General features: G+C 44.8%; 1 protein-coding gene across 1 annotated transcript in view; it reads left to right on the top strand.

Annotated features, from left to right (window-relative positions):
• Positions 1-4,118: 4,118 nt before the first annotated feature.
• LOC105012206 (B-cell lymphoma/leukemia 11A) overlaps positions 4,119-18,097 on the top strand; it is a 34,984-nt gene continuing 21,005 nt past the window's right edge. The window contains exons 1-2 of the mRNA XM_010872884.5: positions 4,119-4,590; positions 7,962-8,366. Coding sequence (XP_010871186.4) covers positions 4,536-4,590; positions 7,962-8,366 — 460 coding nt within the window. The 5' untranslated portion in view covers positions 4,119-4,535. The remainder of the gene's footprint in view (positions 4,591-7,961; positions 8,367-18,097) is intronic.

Here is an 18,097-nt window from a genome sequence, read left to right as displayed (position 1 = left end):
CCCCCACCTGGTTGATTAGGTCTGAACTGGGAACCAATTCATAGGAAAAAACAAAAACCTGCAGACACTCGGCCCTCCGTGGAACGGTTTGGACAACCCTGCTGTAGATCTAAGGGATGCATTTTCTAAATTGTCCCTGTCTCCTGCCCTGCTTAAACTTAAGAGGACATGAGGTCTTGGCCCACACCTGTGGAGTACCAGGCTTGAAAGACTCATTGCTGTCCCTGTCCAAAGTCCTCCTGGTTGTGTTGCAGATCAAGACGATACCTGACGATTTCAGCTGCCACTCTGCTGAGTGCCCTGAAATAGAGTGACTATTATATACTGTTCACATAGTAGCTATTAAATAATAAGTAATAACCTAAAGAAAATCTGTACAAATCATAAGAGAGAAAACTGTGTTGAAAGACGTGGTGTAGTGTCAACTCAACAATTTACAAATGTGACAAATCCACACTATTGCCAAACAACCACTAGGGGGTGCCGTTGTATTTACTGGATGAGGAGCGGTTGCTTACTGGAAACTCGTCCAAGAAGCCAAGGTGAAACAGGGCACACATGGCAAGGGGCCATGCAACCAAGCACACAAGGCAAGGGGCCATGCAACCAAGCACACAAGGCAAGGGGCCATGCAACCAAGCACACAAGGCAAGGGGCCATGCAACCAAGCACACAAGGCAAGGGGCCATGCAACCAAGCACACAAGGCAAGGGGCCATGCAACCAAGCACACAAGGCAAGGGGCCATGCAACCAAGCACACAAGGCAAGGGGCCATGCAACCGCAGCCTTTCAAACCACACACACGTACTGCTCACATTGAAATTACTTCCAAAAAGGAAAACAGAAACACTACAAAGGAGACGAAATCACAAGTTTTAGTTTGTTTTGTTTGTTTGGGTCGTCTGTAATGCAATCAACAGAAATATATGTGATTTTTCTTTATACCTCAATGATTCTTGTGCAAAAGTAATGTTAAACATATAGATTAGACTAGATGAACAGTCATTCTGAGGAAAGTATCACTTATTGACTGCTCTTAATTTTAACTATTTATCAGCCAGCTTGTTTTGCTGTTGCATTTCAATATACTTTGTTCATATAACATATATATATATATGTATATACAAAGGAATATTAGAATAATCCATATAGGAATCTGCTATAATAAAGAATCTGGATATTAAAGCAGAATATATAAGAATAGTCTGAATTCATTGTTTTAACATCGATACTATAGTTATTTTATTTGTGATCCAAATATACTGTTTCTTTACTGTATGCATATAAAAGAAACTAAGCTAATATTTCTGTGGGAAGGAAAATATATGCCTATGTGAGTTTTATATTTGAAGGATAGTTCACCCAAATAAAAGAAGGGGACATTTGTGACCTTACCCTGTAAGCATTCAATGGATAAGGTTTGTAGAAATCCATGCTTGGTTAAGTTTCCTGGCACTGTTTCCAAATAGGAGCCTTTCAGCATTTTGGCACAAATCCCATCCAAGTCCAGGGCCTTTATATTGGTACCACTAATTGTGTTTGTTTAGCCAATGTCACATAATCATGGTACTGATATTATAATAGTTTGCATGTGATAGTAAAATAATCTCTAAGGGCCTTTATGGAGATTTACAATCAATCAATCAAATCAATCAAATTTATTTATAAAGCCCTTTTTACAACAGCAGTTGTCACAAAGTGCTTTACAGAGACACCGGGCCTTAAACCCCAAGGAGCAAACAACAGTAGTGTTGAATTTCAGTGGCTAGGAAAAACTCCCTAAGGTCGAATTTTAGGAAGAAACCTAGAGAGGACCCATGCTCAGAGGGGTGACCAGTCCTCTTCTGGCTGTGCCGGGTGAGATATTAAGAGTCCAATTGGAATAATAAATACATTTATCTGGGCTTAATCCAGAGTTTATTTGAATTTAGACTAGGTCAGAAGTATGACCAGGTGGACAAGGACAGGGACAGCAACGGGTCCCCCAAACCAGGTAATCCGCAGGTGTGGACCAGGACCTCATCTCCTTCTAAAATGTAAAACTGGAGGAAACTGAGAAAAGTTAGTAGTACATCCCTCATATCCCCCAGCACAATAATATAGCAGCGTAACACCTTGGAACTGAGACGGGGACAATACATTTCAGATACTTTTGGGGTGACTAGATATGATGTATTAGAAATTATGATATACAGTGGCTCAGAAGTAATTGTGGACTTTGCCACGTTTTATTGAGTTAAATCATGAAACAAAAATGAAACTAAAAAAATACATCTCTAAATTGTCCCAAAATAATTCCAAATATGAAACAGAATATAATTGATTACATAAGTATTCACCCCCTTTTGCCATGACACCCCTGAATGAGCTGTGGTACAACCAATTGTCTTTAGAAGCCATATAGTTAGCTGAATGGAGTCCACCTGTATGCAAATGACATGTTTCACATGATTTCAGGTAAAATACACATGTCCCATGGAGGTCCCACAGTTGGTTACGTCAATGCCTAACACAAATGACAGCATGGCTGCAACAGTTGAGTCCTTTATTAAGCAATGGAAAGAATATGGCACAAGTGTGAATCTGGCTAGAACAGGCTGACCTCATAAACTGAGTTTTTAAAGAAGTTCTTTAGTCCTGGAGGCCACCAAGAGGCCTGTGGCAATTCTAAAGCAGTTGCTATCTTCCATAGCAGAGCAGGGAGACAGTGTGCATACTGCAACAACAACCTGGGTACTTCAAAAAGATGTCCTTTATGGGACAGTAGCAAAAAAAAACATACCCGGATCAAATCTCGACTAGAGTCGACTAGAGGCCTCTATAAAACTTAACAGAGCTTGAACAATTTTGTAAAGAAGAATCGGCAAATAGTTCTGTTTCCAGATGTCCAAAGTTGGTGGTGAAGATGGTCTCATGGCTGTAACCGATGCAAAATGTGGGTCTGACAAACATTGACTAAGGGAGGGAATACTTGTGCAATCTATTCTTTCCTGTTTTGTATTTGAATTGAAAAATGTGTAGAATTTATTGTTCCCTTTGAAACTTGGTTTGATCAGTGACAGAAATATTTATATATAATATATATAATTAAATCAGTTTTGATTTCATGTTATGACATAAAATGTGGAATCCAAGGGCAGTGAATACTTTCGAAGCCATGCTAGGTCTTGTGCCCGAAATGCTGAAATTCTAGCATTTAGAAACAATGCCAGGGAAACTATACCAAAACATGTATTCCTGTCATACTTTTTCCATGGAGAACTTACTGCATATACTTTTAGTTTCAGGTAGAAAGTAGAAGGACATCATCCTGCATCAACTCCAAAAGGGTTCTAAATAGAAAGGGACCTGACCTGAAGCCAGAAAAAGTTCCACCTGCAATTAAAACTGTTCTATCTGGGAACCCCAAAAAGTCTTTTTTTTCTAAGGGTCCCCATAACAGGAATAGACAAGGAACTGTTTTGGAACTTTTTTGGAGTCTACTCTAAGCTATTTCTCCTTTGACTAATGTTAGTATGGTCTACATTCTGATATAATAAATGCTATTCTTTTAGGGAAAATGTGGTTATATAGGCTATGGACTGTTGAAATATGATATTCAAATATATCTTAATTACAATAAAGCTTGCATTTGAGACTCCAAAATAGTAGATGGTCGGGTTCTGTTAATACCCTGTTTTTACAATTGATATGATGTTAAATTTAGTAAATAGAAAAGCCTTGACATCAATATATTATAAATACATTTGTGTATAAAAATTTTTCGATTCCATAAGTTTTCTTTAATCCGTAATCCCGTAACCGAACTTGTAAAATACGCACGGAAACCAAAATTAAATATTGTATGTAGATCTTTTTTTTAATTCGATCGGTGAAGTATCCATTCCTCTTCACAACCAATTGTTTTTCTATGAAGACTCATATTTGTTTCTCAGTGACCTATGCCATGTTGTCACATCGTCTCCATACTTGTTTCCAAGAATCCTTGGCTGCCACTTGGAACGGCTGGATCCTAAGGTTCACGTTCAATTGCGCTCCCCTGTCTCTCGTCGCTCTCCCTTTCTCCTCTCTCTCTCTCTCCTAATCCTCATCCCCTCCTCCTCCTCTATTGGCTCGGCCCCCTGATCTCTCTGTCCATTGGCGTCTTCGGGGTCCCTTTCTTTTTTCATACCGAGCCCATAATGACTGTCCATTGGTGTTATTATTCCGTCTCCCCCTCCTACTCCTCAGCTTCGCCCTGCCCATGTTTTGTATGTCTATGTCCATCCATCGCCTGACGTTCAAGTTCGTAGGAACGTCACGTCCGCACTTGAACTTGCAGCTCAGGGGGGCTTTGCTCATACCCCATCCTTCTCTTCGCAAAAAAAGTCATGAAGACTGCCGCACAGCCCGTGCCGCGCGCGTCATCTTGGTGTGATCTATAATTCATTTTTTGTGGATGTCAAACGCATCGATGAAGATATTTTCTCTGGAGTCTATTACAGTGTGACGGCTCTACCAATGTGAACTAAGCTGAAAGCCACCACTAACCAACATGTCTCGCCGCAAGCAAGGCAAACCCCAGCACTTGAGCAAACGGGAGTTTTCGCGTAAGTAGATTTGGAAATATAATTTTCTATAATTTGGTCAACCAGAACGCACCAAGGGTCTTCTTGGGAAGAGCAACTTCTTTGGAGAATGTTTGTAGTACAGCTGGACTCGACGCGGACCTGAGGGCAAGTGGGCATAACTTAATCGTGGCAAGAATGCATTCTCACTGCCTTGGATAACTTTCTATTGCAAACCCTCTCATTTTATGATATTGTATACATTTGGAAAACAAAAATGGGTAAGGCTATCATTAGCTAAAACTGATTTCTTTCGCCATTAAAATCAGTATAGGCTGCAGGAGACCTTTGACTATGAAGGTAGCCCACTGCCATTTATTCATATCAAGGTTCGTAAAGGATTATGCTACGAAAAGCAAAATGTATTTTCAAAAAAGCAATTCCTCGTTGTTATCACTATTTGTTTTTCGGGTGATGTTTTTTGAATGGGAAGAAGTGGTGTTTACATACCCATAGCCCACAGCAGACCTCGTGTGCGGAACCCAGCCAGCTTCGATATCTAGCCTGGGAAAGAGTTCATGATCCAAGAATACGTCCGTAGTGTTCGAATTACTCTGATTGTGTATATCGTATGTGTAATTCAATGGATACAATTATAGGCATTAAGAACAGGCGTTCGTTGAAATCTTCTGTTTCTGACACTCTTCGCTGTTTTACGTTGATTCCCGAGGGGACACGGGAGGTAGCCTTAAGCATATACGACTAATTCTGGACACTGAAGCGGGTTTAGAGTAATTTATTAGTTATGGACCTATAATATGCTACGCATGTTTAATTTTCGATTATTTTATGCTATTGTTGTTTGTTTCGTGATCTGGAAGAGTGAATGGCAGCATTTTAAAGTAGTTTTTAACATTTACCCAGGCTATAATTTTGAAACTTGTGTACATTATAGGAATTATCGTAATATTTGTTTTCGTTCATTCTGTTTGTAGCTACAGTGTTTCTACACCATTTCTTCTCTTGCGGTTCTCAGTGGAAGCAAATTAGGTTCTCGTAACGTATTACATATGCCTTCAATTGGAGAGTGTTTGGACCGTGCCGGTAGGGGGCAGAATATGATTATGGACACAGCCTACCTCAATGAACTTGAACTTGATCTAGCTACTTTATTGCTTTACCTACATTGCTTGACCAGTCTCAGTCTTCGTTTTACGAGAAATACGCGGTCATATATTTGATGTTCCGTGTAATGCCCTTGTAATATCTTATAAATTGGCCTACTTTCTGATTTAAATATGCAAAACGAATAGTGAAACATTTAAATAGATTTGTCATAGTCAGTCATTGTTTTGCGTTTTATTTGAAGAAAAACAAGAGTCGTTTGAGAATGTTTTCTGCAAGAATTGATCAGGCGACGAAATTTGACTTAACGATTAAAACATCTGTAGGTCGCTGTATGGGCTACTTCTGTGATATAGGTCAACATGTTTAGCTTTTCGTAAGACCATAAAGGATATTGCATGCTTAACCTATTAACTCTGAAGTGTATTGTAGTCCCATATTAACGAATTCCTAGCCTGACACGTGTTTCTTTATATATATATGACAATTAAGCATAATTGCCAAATGGTTAGGTTAATCCACATTCTCAAGAGGGGCCCTATTTGTTGTTGAAATAAGACAAATTAACAGGTATTGGATCACATCCTTATTGGCACAGGCATTGTGATATTATGCAACCCTGCACTCTGTTATTTATATTCATAATTTGAAGTATTTGAACAGCTCGTTGTGGCCTATTAAGGGAATTGCTTCCATATTACAGTATTCATATTTTTTTCATTAAACCGTTTATTGGTATGAATTCAAATATCATGCCCAATTATATTGAGTGATACTACATTATCATGTAATATTAATGTATTGTGGCACAATAACACATTTAACACCACTAAGACTCTCTTTCTGGATATTGCGGTTTACTGAAATTCTGTTGGACACAGAGAAGGAAAAAAAATCATGTCACTATTCACTCGATACAAGGTTGTTTGGTTTAGAAGAAAACTGCCTCCTTCTGACTGCAGTGTCCTGAGAGAGTCAGCTGTAGTAGATAAGCTCCAATGAGAAAGGTAGAAATCCCTCAACCTCAATATGAGCAGCCACACACCGAGGTAGGCCAATCTGACTTGCATAGCAACCCCCCCCCAACCCCACCCCCAACACACAAGCCTTCCCCTTCTCGTCCGACCGACAGAGAATTTTAAAGGTTAAGATCCAGAGGCCAGGATTCATCACATTTTATCTCGACATCCCAGTTAGGCCTCGAGTTGTAGTTTACAGCAGATTAACTATAAAAAAAAAAAAAAAGCTCCTTGACTGCTTGTCGGCTTCAGGGACCTACTCCACATACGCCCCTCAATATCTAACCTCGGTTCACAAGATCCCGGCACTTTTAACGAAATGGGGTACAATCATCTTGAACTCAAATTAGAATCTATTTTTTGATTCTCTGAGGTGTTAGGTTCATTAAAAACGCAAGATTGGCACCACAATAAAGAGGGTCAAGCTCCTTAATCGTTCAGGCAGCAAGCGGCTCACTAAATGAACGGTGTCACTGACTGGCTTGTTTGAAAAACAGGGCTAGAGTCTTTTCTCTTTCTTTTTCTTTCTTTTGTTCTTCCCTCCTTCCTCCTTCTTTCCCCTGTCTTTTATGGTTGCTAAGAAAATGCGTCTTTCGGAAATGCAGTCGCAACCAACTCCAGGTGACTCCTCCATTATGATGAGCAGACAGCTACAGCACTGGAAATGATTTTGACAATAATTAATGTTGGTTGGGAAAACGATAGGACAGTAATAGAGTTGAATGTGCTCCTTACGCCAATCAGTGTAGCATTTACCTAACTGTCTCAAGTGTCACTGTCCCTGGTCTAGTTGTTCATCAGGACCCCATTTGCTCCAACCCACGGCTTGGCTGTTCATCCTGCTCGTGTCCTCAATATCAGCGCAGAGTAATAACACAGTAGTAATAGAGCTACATGCAAATTCCATCACCAACCGGTCGTCACGGTTTCTCTGTCTTGACTGACACCGCTGCCATGTGATGGGACCATTAGATCTCCTACAGAATCGTGTGCTCGAACCGTTTGTAACTCTCCCCCTCTATTCCATGCAGATGGTCCAAATGGCAAACGATTCCCCGTAGGCTTCCCCGTAGGCCTCTGGTCAAAGATAGTTCACTACCCAGGGAATACACTGAAATCCTTTATCCAACCCTGACCCTCCTCCAGCTGAGCCCATGTCGGCTGCCCTGCGCTACTGATAATAGCACATGACAGTAACAGACTTCGTCGTATACCAACACTATCATTTATCCTATGTCTTACCCTTTATGCTCTCTCCCTCTTTTCCAGCTGAGCCCCTGTCTGCCGTTCTTCCCCGAGACGAGTACCACGAGGGCCACCCCAGGCTGGGCCGGCACGCCAATGACAGGTCCCCCCCGAAGGGGGACCAAGACCTGCTCACCTGTGGCCAGTGTCACTCCCTCTTCCCGCTGGCCCACATCCTGCTCTTCATCGAGCACAAGCGGCGCCAGTGCCGCGGCGGACCCTGTACGGACAAGCATTTAGACGGCGGTCACAGGCGGCCGCCGTCCGACCCCCTGGCCTTGCCCCGTCCCGCATCGGCCACACGCCGAGACAAACAGCCGTTCAGTCTCTCTGTGGAGGTGGCCGTACAGGCGTCGGCGCGTGATGGCGGCGAGGATTGTTTATCGACGCCCACACACGGAATTATCCCCAAGCAGGAGAACATCACAGGTAACCGGGTCACGATGAGGACGCTGATATATGCAAGAGGGATGGGCCGCTGATGCGAACAGCTCACGGCGTTTCTCCGTTGGTTGTTGACGTCAGCCGGGGACTTTGCCGGTGTCAGTAGGGTTGCAAATTCCAAAGTTTTGGTGAAGCCGAAAGGCTGACGTTTATCGGATTATATAGGAAAAAAACTATTTAGAAACTGGCCAAAGCAGACGGACGTTGATTTTAATTTTGACTGATGGGTATGAATATCTACCTGGTGTGACATGCTTATTGCTTGCTCTGATTTATTTTGGTGGGGTTGTTGAGTTTGCCTCTTCTAAAATTGTCCAGTATTAGTCACTTTTCACTCCATAAAATGAGAGAGAGAGAGAATGAGTCCGTTTCTCTGTTTGACAAATGATGTGTTAAGTTGCTGGTAGATGTAGGTTTGTGAATCTTTCCACGGCTTTCATTCCAACTGCTGAAAGGGGAGATTGAGAAAGAGGGAGAGGTTCCATTTCTCCACGACCTTCTGTATGGGCTTTGTCCAGAGGAGTCAACTTTGAATGAAATAGTGGGTCATTTGGGACCTGGCTGCTTTCTCTTCTACTCTTTTTGACAGATGTCCTGTATTTCTGTCTCACTGCGTCTTTCACATAGCCATCCGTATCGCTGTCCCTTAAATACATCCCTGACAATTCTCACTCTAAAGCTGAAATACATTTTGAAAAAAAAGTGTACGTATGTAATTAGGCCGAACTGTCAAGGATGAGGCATTTATTTGAGGAATCCTTCTGGAACCACTAATTGTCTGGGTTTCACTGTGCTCTTGGTTTCCTTAATTAAGGATTTCCTACTGCGGTTGTCAAACCAATGCTAAATGAAGCCAGATAGACAATGTGAAGGGCTGAAAAAAAGAATAGCTCTCCCTGACAAGCGTCCGTGGAAATACATGTTCCCCGTATAAAATCTGGTGAATTACATGCTGATGTTAGGTGAGGCGGGCCTTAAGTCAAGTGTTTTTGTAGCAGTATATGAAAAACATCCACTCATTATTGCACCCAGTCACAATTACTGTGTGATGCAAAGGACTAAAACCCTGCAAGGATCCCAAAGGTCTAGAAACAGCTTCATGTAGACTACACAGGATCCTAAAGGGCCGAGATACTGCTTCAGATGGAATACAGGGGATCCCTAAGGTCTAGATACAGCTTCAGATGGAATACAGGGGATCCTTAAGGTCTAGATACAGCTTCAGATGGAATACAGGGGATCCTTAAGGTCTAGATACAGCTTCAGATGGAATACAGGGGATTCTTAAGGTCTAGATACAGCTTCAGATGGAATACAGGGGATCCTTAAGGTCTAGATACAGCTTCAGATGGAATACAGGGGATTCTTAAAGTCTAGATACAGCTTCAGATGGAATACAGGGGATCCTTAAGGTCTAGATACAGCTTCAGATGGAATACAGGGGATCCTTAAGGTCTAGATACAGCTTCAGATGGAATACAGGGGATCCTTAAGGTCTAGATACAGCTTTATGTAGAATACAGTAGCTAATGGTATGGCTGTCACAGGCTTGGATATAACTTCATGTCTATGCAGTGTCTCTGGTGTCAAATTACCAGTTGTATTTGTATCAGTAACTCTGCATTAGTTTGTTAAGCAGCACACACTCACACATGCTGTGACACACACACACACACACACACAAACACACAAACACACACACACAGTCCTACTTATGCCCTTTGGCTCAAGTCAGCAGCTTCTGCGCTTTCTATAATCATTTAGATCCTCATGCTTAAGGTCTTCACATGACATCGTTGGGTCAGCAACATTATGCACTGTGCTTAAATTAATAGCGTGTTTCTGTGTGTGTGTGTGTATGCATGTGTGTGTGTGTGTGCGTGTGCGCCCGAGTGGCTACTGGCTGGGCACTTTCTATTAAGACTAATAGATATGGCATCAAGGTGTTTGAACAGTCCGCAGAGCAGAGAGGGGCTACTCGTCCTTATCTTCTGATCACTTTCCTGAGCCTGTGGACACGAAGAGATGCACAGTGATAAATACTGAACATAGAGAGAGCTAGTCTACAAGAGTCACAGACGTATGTTAACATTGCTGGACTGAGTGAATAGGCCTTCCACCGTGCTGCTTCCTCTATTTTCCCAACCAGGGAGGTTAGAGAACGCTAAGAACACGTTCCCGTTAACAGCACCGACCGGGGAGCAATTAGGGTGAACTGTCTCGGCTCGGCGACGGATCTGCCCCCGCCGTAAACCCCACCCGCGTTTAGGGGGTTCCGCCAAAGACGGGGGCTGTCACAGGGAAGACGCTCCAGCGCCGCGCCCGCGTTCGACTTGGCGTAGCGCGACAGGAGCTCCGCCGTTGGCTACCTTTTCGGGAAGCGTGTCCGCTCAGTTAACGCGTGTGTTACGTTGACCCTTCTCGTGCAGAACTGAGCGCCACGTGGCCAACATGCAGCGGTCCCGTGGCGTTCACCTGAGGCCCACGGGTCCTATCCAACTGTACAGGGGAGCAGTCAAGTGGGCCCAGGCCAGAATGATGTCCACTGGTGTTGGTGTCTCATGGCCAGTCAGTGTAATACAAATACCTCTCCTTTAACACACACACACCCACAGCTCTGATGGAAATACAGCGTCCAACCGGGCAGATGTCTCCCTGTGACAGATGGAATCCTGTGTGTGTGTGTGTGTGCGTGTGTGTGTGTGTTCGGGACCATTAGGAGGACAGAACAGAGCAGTGTTTTGCCATTTGCATGATAAACATTGAAATGCACAGGGACACTCACACGCACACCCGTCTCCTGAATGTTGATAGGCACGGATGTGGGAGAAGATGGGAAGGACAGACACGGACACAGACACACTCAGGGTCAGTAACAGACGGACAGGGTCAGTAACAGACAGTTAACGGAGCGATAATTGAATTTTATTAGGGGACTGTGTACTTTAATGACTGGCTCGTTTAAAACGGCCACCATCTTACACCTCTCTAGTGACTCAGGTGTAAAAGGGCTTCCCCAATCAATACTCAGTCAATTACGTGCAGACGCTTTCCCATTCACGGAAGACAAAGGACACACATTTGAACCATGCACATCTCTTTACCACTATAGTCCAGGACAGTGTTCTAGTATATCTTTACCACTATAGTCGAGGACAGTGTTCTAGTATATCTTTACCACTTTATTCCAGCACAGTGTAGTATATCTTTACCACTATAGTCCAGGACATTGTTCTAGTATATCTTTACCACTTTATTCCAGCACAGTGTTCTAGTATATCTTTACCACTATAGGCCAGGACAATGTTCTAGTATATCTTTACCACTATAGTCCAGGACATTGTTCTAGTATATCTTTACCACTATAGGCCAGGACAATGTTCTAGTATATCTTTACCACTATAGTCCAGGACATTGTTCTAGTATATCTTTACCACTATAGTCCAGGACATTGTTCTAGTATATCTTTACCACTATAGTCCAGGACATTGTTCTAGTATATCTTTACCACTATAGTCCAGGACATTGTTCTAGTATATCTTTACCACTTTATTCCAGGACAGTGTAGTATATCTTTACCACTATAGTCCAGGACAGTGTTCTAGTATATCTTTACCACTGTAGTCCAGGACAGTGTAGTATATCTTTATCACTATAGTCCAGGACAGTGTTCTAGTATATATTTACCACTATAGGCCAGGACAATGTTCTAGTATATCTTTACCACTGTAGTCCAGGACAGTGTAGTATATCTTTATCACTATAGTCCAGGACAGTGGAGTATATCTTTACCACTATAGTCCAGGACAGTGTTCTAGTATATCTTTACCACTATAGGCCAGGACAGTGTTCTAGTATATCTTTACCACTTTATTCCAGCACAGTGTAGTATATCCTTATCACTATAGTCCAGGAGAGTGTTGTATATATTTATCACTATAGTCCAGGGCAGTGTAGTATATCTTTACCACTATAGTCCAGGACAGTGTAGTATATCTTTACTATAGTCCAGGAGAGTGTAGTATATCTTTACCACTATAGTCCAGGACAGTGTAGTATATCTTTACCACTATAGTCCAGGACAGTGTAGTATATCTTTACCACTATTGTCCAGGACAGTGTAGTATATCTTTACCACTATAGTCCAGGACAGTGTAGTATATCTTTACCACTATAGTCCAGGACAGTGTAGTATATCTTTACCACTATAGTCCAGGACAGTGTAGTATATCTTTACCACTATAGTCCAGGACAGTGTAGTATATATTTACCACTATAGTCCAGGACAGTGTAGTATATATTTACTGTTCTAATGTTTCTTCATTACATGCTGCACATCCCGCTTGACGGCGAACAAAGGTATTTAGCCAGACTGTGTTGGCACCATGCCACCTTTCTCCTACCAGTCCCGACCCGCCCTCACTCTCTCTGGGGGGGTCAGGTCTGTACAGGGTTTGGGGGAGTCAGGACTGTACAGGGGGCTGGGGGAGTCAGGTCTGTACAGGGGGCTGAGGGGGTCAGGTCTGTACAGGGGGCTGGGGGAGTCAGGTATGAACAGGGGGCTGGGGGAGTCAGGTATGAACAGGGGGCTGGGGGAGTCGGGTATGAACAGGGGGCTGGGGGAGTCAGGTATGAACATGGGGCTGGGGGAGTCAGGTATGAACAGGGGGCTGGGGGAGTCAGGTATGAACAGGGGGCTGGGGGAGTCAGGTATGAACAGGGGGCTGGGGGAGTCGGGTATGAACAGGGGGCTGGGGGAGTCAGGTATGAACATGGGGCTGGGGGAGTCAGGTATGAACAGGGGGCTGGGGGAGTCAGGTATGAACAGGGGGATGGGGTAGTCAGGTCTGTACAGGGGGCTAATGGGGTCAGGTGATAGGGTGAGGCTTATGGGACCAGGGAAAAGAGGTACAGCTACTTGATTCAGTATAATTTAAGTGAAAAACAGTGTGTGTGCGTGTGTTTGTGTGTGTGTGTTGGTGTTAACACGCGTGTGTTTGCCATCCTTCTTGTCAGGTTCTGAAATATTTAAAATTCATTATTATCATTATTTGCCCTGGAAGAAGTTTTTCTTCCAGATTGGAAATGATGCAATTGTACTATACTTCCTCATGGAGTAAAATTTGCATTTCACATGATTGAAACTGACTTTTACCCATAGAGTCGAATAAACGTCAAGTCTTGATGATGCATTTTTCCCGAAGAAAGCCTAGGTCCTGAATTCTGGTCTACAGAGATTTACCAGGCCGTTGTCTGGTTAGATATTTTCTCGCGTTCTTGAATGAATTGGACTGTGTGCGTACTGAGTGTAGGTGGATATCCGTGTGTTTATGTGTTAAAGCTTTACCAGCCCAGGCGTGCAGGCTGAGATGAACATGAAAGGGTCTTTGACTTGGCAAGCGTAGCCGGAGGACACCCCCCAGTGGGCCATGCCAGGCCAGACTTGGCATGGAGCCCTGCGCCCCAGGGCTGGGGGGGGTAGGTGGGTGGTGGGGGGCAAATGTGAGGCAAGGGGTACGTGTGTGTGTGTGTGTGTGTTATTTGTGTGTTCTCCAGGCTTCCTGGCTGGGGTTTGTCTAAACGGCCCCAGGGTCTTCAGGTGTAGACTAGTGTTGGGAACACACACACAACACACAGCTCACAAGACACATAGACAAACACACACACACACACACACACACACACTGGCCTCTGCTCCCTGTTTGTCTGCAGTGAATGCCATGCAGGGGTCTGTCCCATTGATGTGGAGCTGTGTGACGATGAGGGTTGTCAGGAGCATATGATCTCTATTTCAGCTATCAGAACCAGCTAGACCCCTCCTTTCTAACCAGGCCGGCTACCCCTCCGAATACGCCCCCCGTCTAACTACCCCTAACTACACCTCCTACTACCTTCCTCCTCCAACCACCCCAACAACCCCTCCAACCACCCCAACTCTCTAACTACCCCATCCTCTCTATAACTACCCCCACTCCAACTACCCCTTCTCTCTAACTACCCCCTTTCTCTAACTACCCCCTTTCTCTAACTACCCCTTCTCTCTAACTACCCCCTTTCTCTAACTACCCCCTTTCTCTAACTACCCCCTTTCTCTAACTACCCCCTTTCTCTAACTACCCCTTCTCTCTAATTACCCCCTTTCTCTAACTACCCCCGATCTCTAACTACACTTTCTCTAACTACCCCTTTTTATTCTGTAACTATGCTCTCTGTCTTGAACTAACCCCCAATCACTGACTAACCCCTCTCTAACTAACGCTTTTCTCTGTCTACCTACACCCCCCCAACCACCTATCTCTATCTCTGTCCTATCACTCTCCCACGCTCCTCAAGGTCTGGTCTGGTGTGGTCACAAGGGACAAGAAGTCTCTCCACGTTTGCCCGTCTCAACCTTTCATCATGTTTCCAACATTAGCTCAGCCACCGCTAATTCTCCCTGCCTCAGCTTGGCTGCAAAGCCATCCAGAAAATGCACAGGCATGAGTCCATGCATACAGGCACACAAACACACACTCCAAAAAATGTCAAACAGAGGGGGGGGGGGGATTGAAAGTGATAGATGAGAGAGGGCATTGTTTGCACTAACAAAGATAAAAAATCACCCTTTTTCCGTGTCAGAAGTAAACACGTCCTCGTTCCCTCCTGTCACTACCCTGGCAGACAGACTAGACATAGAGGTCAGGGGTCGTCTCCGTCCAGACCTTCACCACGCTATGCCCGTCACGCCAGCCACCCGATCCAAGCCAGCAGGCTAATCGGGCCTATTTTTAGAGGGAAAAAATATATGTTCTTTACAAGAGCTTGTCTTTGATATCGCTGCAAGTTACGGGGTACAATTCACTCCAACACCTTTTTGGCGGCGCTGACTTGGTCACTTCGAGATGGCATCTTGTCTCCAGGCTTGAGTTTCTTTGCATTGGGGTTTTCTCACGGTTTGTTCTATAACTTTCATACAACCTTCATTTCGCATGTTATCACGCTTAAATGGAACGTGCGTAAATTACATACACGGAGTGCTAGCGACATGTGTCTGTTTTCAGAACCCTTGATGCAGTTCCAAAACTCTTTTGCGGGGCTCTATCGAAAATGTGGCGCACACTATCTTGTAAGGTGGCGTCTCGAGGAAACCGATATCTGCTATTTTACACAACAAAGCAATCTAGGATCTTGAGTCTTCTTCGATACGACTTGTAGCGTAATGTAAACCAGCCCTTGTTGTGTTATCAGGGACCTTCGACCTCAGTAACTTACAATGGCCGCGATGAAGGGTGTGTCTGCGTGTGTCAGTTTCTGGGCCTCTCGGGTTCTGGTTTCACTGCTGTTTGGCTTCTCTTTAAGAGGGCAACTTTAGAGGATTTTTAATCTCACATTCTAATCCTGTACGCGTTAAATGTGATCAGACGAAGAGGAGTTTATCAGTTCTTCAGAGAGATCGCTTCAGGCAATTAGAAACATGAACTGATGCTGTGGTGAAGCCTGCGTGTTCTGCTTTTGGTTGAGTCATATGAACTGCTATAAGGTGGGAGTATTTTCCATTGCCCTCCACCCTACACACGCAGACACACATGCACACCCCTACACACATTCTCCACATCTCTCTTCGCATCCACCCTTTCCTTCCATCCTGAAACTCTCCGATAATATGCCCCTGTCCCTCATTTGAATTTGAAGCGCTCCCCTTCTTTAATCTTCAAAGCCCTGATTGCTTTATCTGAATATATGAATATTCATGATGTGGGCAGGCGGACTCGCAGTTCATTACCTTGCTGTAAATTCTAATGAGCATTAGGCCTCCTCACGGTAATTGCCAATTGTTTTGCATTTTTGATTAGGCCATTACCGCATTCTGAACATGTCCGGACCCAGCAGGAGAAGAATGATGGAGGGATGAGGGAAGATAGGAGGTATTGATGAAGAGATAGAAAGAGTGGAGGTACGAGGATGAAACAGAGAAAAGAGTTGGCGTGGGGATAGAGGGATATTAAGAGAGAGAGAGGGCTGGGGACAGAGAGAGAGAGAGAGAGAGAGAGAGAGCGGGCTGGAGAGAGAGAGAGAGAGAGAGAGGTGGTTGGGGACAGAGAGAGATAGGGCTAGGGACAGAGAGAGGGGGGGGCTGGGGACCGAGGGAGAGAGAGAGAGAGAGAGGGGCTGGGGTGAGAGAGAGAGAAAGGTGGCTGGGGACAGAGAGAGGGCTGGGGACGGAGAGAGAGAGAGAGAGGTGGCTGGGGACAGAGAGAGAGAGGTGTGCATGTATATGAATATGGTGCGTGTCTGGCAGTTCTCCCAATAGTGCATCCCGATGCAGCGTGATGTAGCCTCCAGTCTATGAAAGATTGATGTCTCCTAGTGGAATGGCAGAGCCCTGCTAAGACATTATGACATCTAATGGATAATTTAGCTCTCTAAAACGAACAGACCAGACCCTCAACCAGAGACTAGACGGAGACATAGAGGGGCTATGGACCCAGGATCCGCATGTGTCCAAATAACATGCCAATTTGTGCGCGTGCGTGTGCATCTCCCTCTCTCATCTGGAGTGAGTTCTAGGTGGCAAAAGTTGATTAGCCAGCTCTCATCGCAATCGTATGCCAAGAACAACGCCCCCCACCCCCCCACCGCACGCCCACACACACACACACACACACACACACAGACTCCCTCTCAGCACTGCTGTATCTGAGTTTACAGGTCACTGTGTTTACCTACAGTCTGATTCCCCTTCCTTCACAGCCTTTCTTTCACCTGGTTAGCCACTGGCAGTGTTGCTCATTGTCCTAGAGAGAGGGATGGAGGAGCTTTTCCCAGGCATTGAAAGTGACTGGTCAAGCCCTCCTCGTGTGGGGGTAAGAGTGAGGGGCAACTCTACAGTACCGCTATTTGGTGGTGGGGGGGGGGGGGCACAAAGAGGAAATTGTCCAGCTGGATCCTACAGACGGAGGAGCGGTGCAGTACAGACATGGACATGGCTGTGTGGAGATTGAGGTGTGGTGGCAGAACTGAGTCTTGACACTGAGAGGCAGTACTGAGGCAGGTCACTGAGGTAGAGAGGCAGTACTGAGGCAGGTCACTGAGGTAGAGAAGCAGTACTGAGTCAGGACACTGAGGCAGAGAGGCAGTACTGAGTCAGGACACTGAGGCAGTACTGAGTCAGGACACTGTGGTAGATAGGCAGTACTGAGTCAGGACACTGAGTCAGAGACGTGGTACTGAGTCAGGACAATGTCATGGAGTCAGTACTGAGGCAGGACACTGAGGTAGAGCGATAGTACTAAGTCAGGACAATGTGGTACAGAGGCAGTACTGAGTCAGGACACTGAGGCAAAACAGTAGAAGAGAGACCAGCACCAAAGCTGTGGCCTAGAAAGAGAGAGGGAAAGTGGGAGAGGCAAGAGAGAGTAAGGGAGAGAGAGAGGGAGAGATAGAGACAGAGGGAGAGGTCTAGCAGACAGGGTGATAGATGGCTTTGTTAAAGGGTCCCAGGGAGTCCCCTGAACTAGAAGCACTTTGTTTATCTTGAATAGAGAGGAGAGGGGAGAGGGAGAGGAGAGGGGGAGGGTGAAGGATAGAGAGGAGAGAGGGAGAGGAGAGGGAGAAAGGAGCACTAGTGATCTACGTCTGGGGGAGAGGGCGTAAAAGGCTGTATCTGGGCATGGGTGTTGGGAAGTTGGGGGGGGGTTTGTAAGTAGGGACGGCTGGGAGGGAGCGAGCGAGAAGAG

Source organism: Esox lucius, chromosome 9 (assembly GCF_011004845.1).
Source record: "Esox lucius isolate fEsoLuc1 chromosome 9, fEsoLuc1.pri, whole genome shotgun sequence".
Taxonomy (NCBI): domain Eukaryota; kingdom Metazoa; phylum Chordata; class Actinopteri; order Esociformes; family Esocidae; genus Esox; species Esox lucius.
Note: the sequence above shows the minus strand (reverse complement) of the source record. Positions and strands in the feature narration are given on the sequence as shown.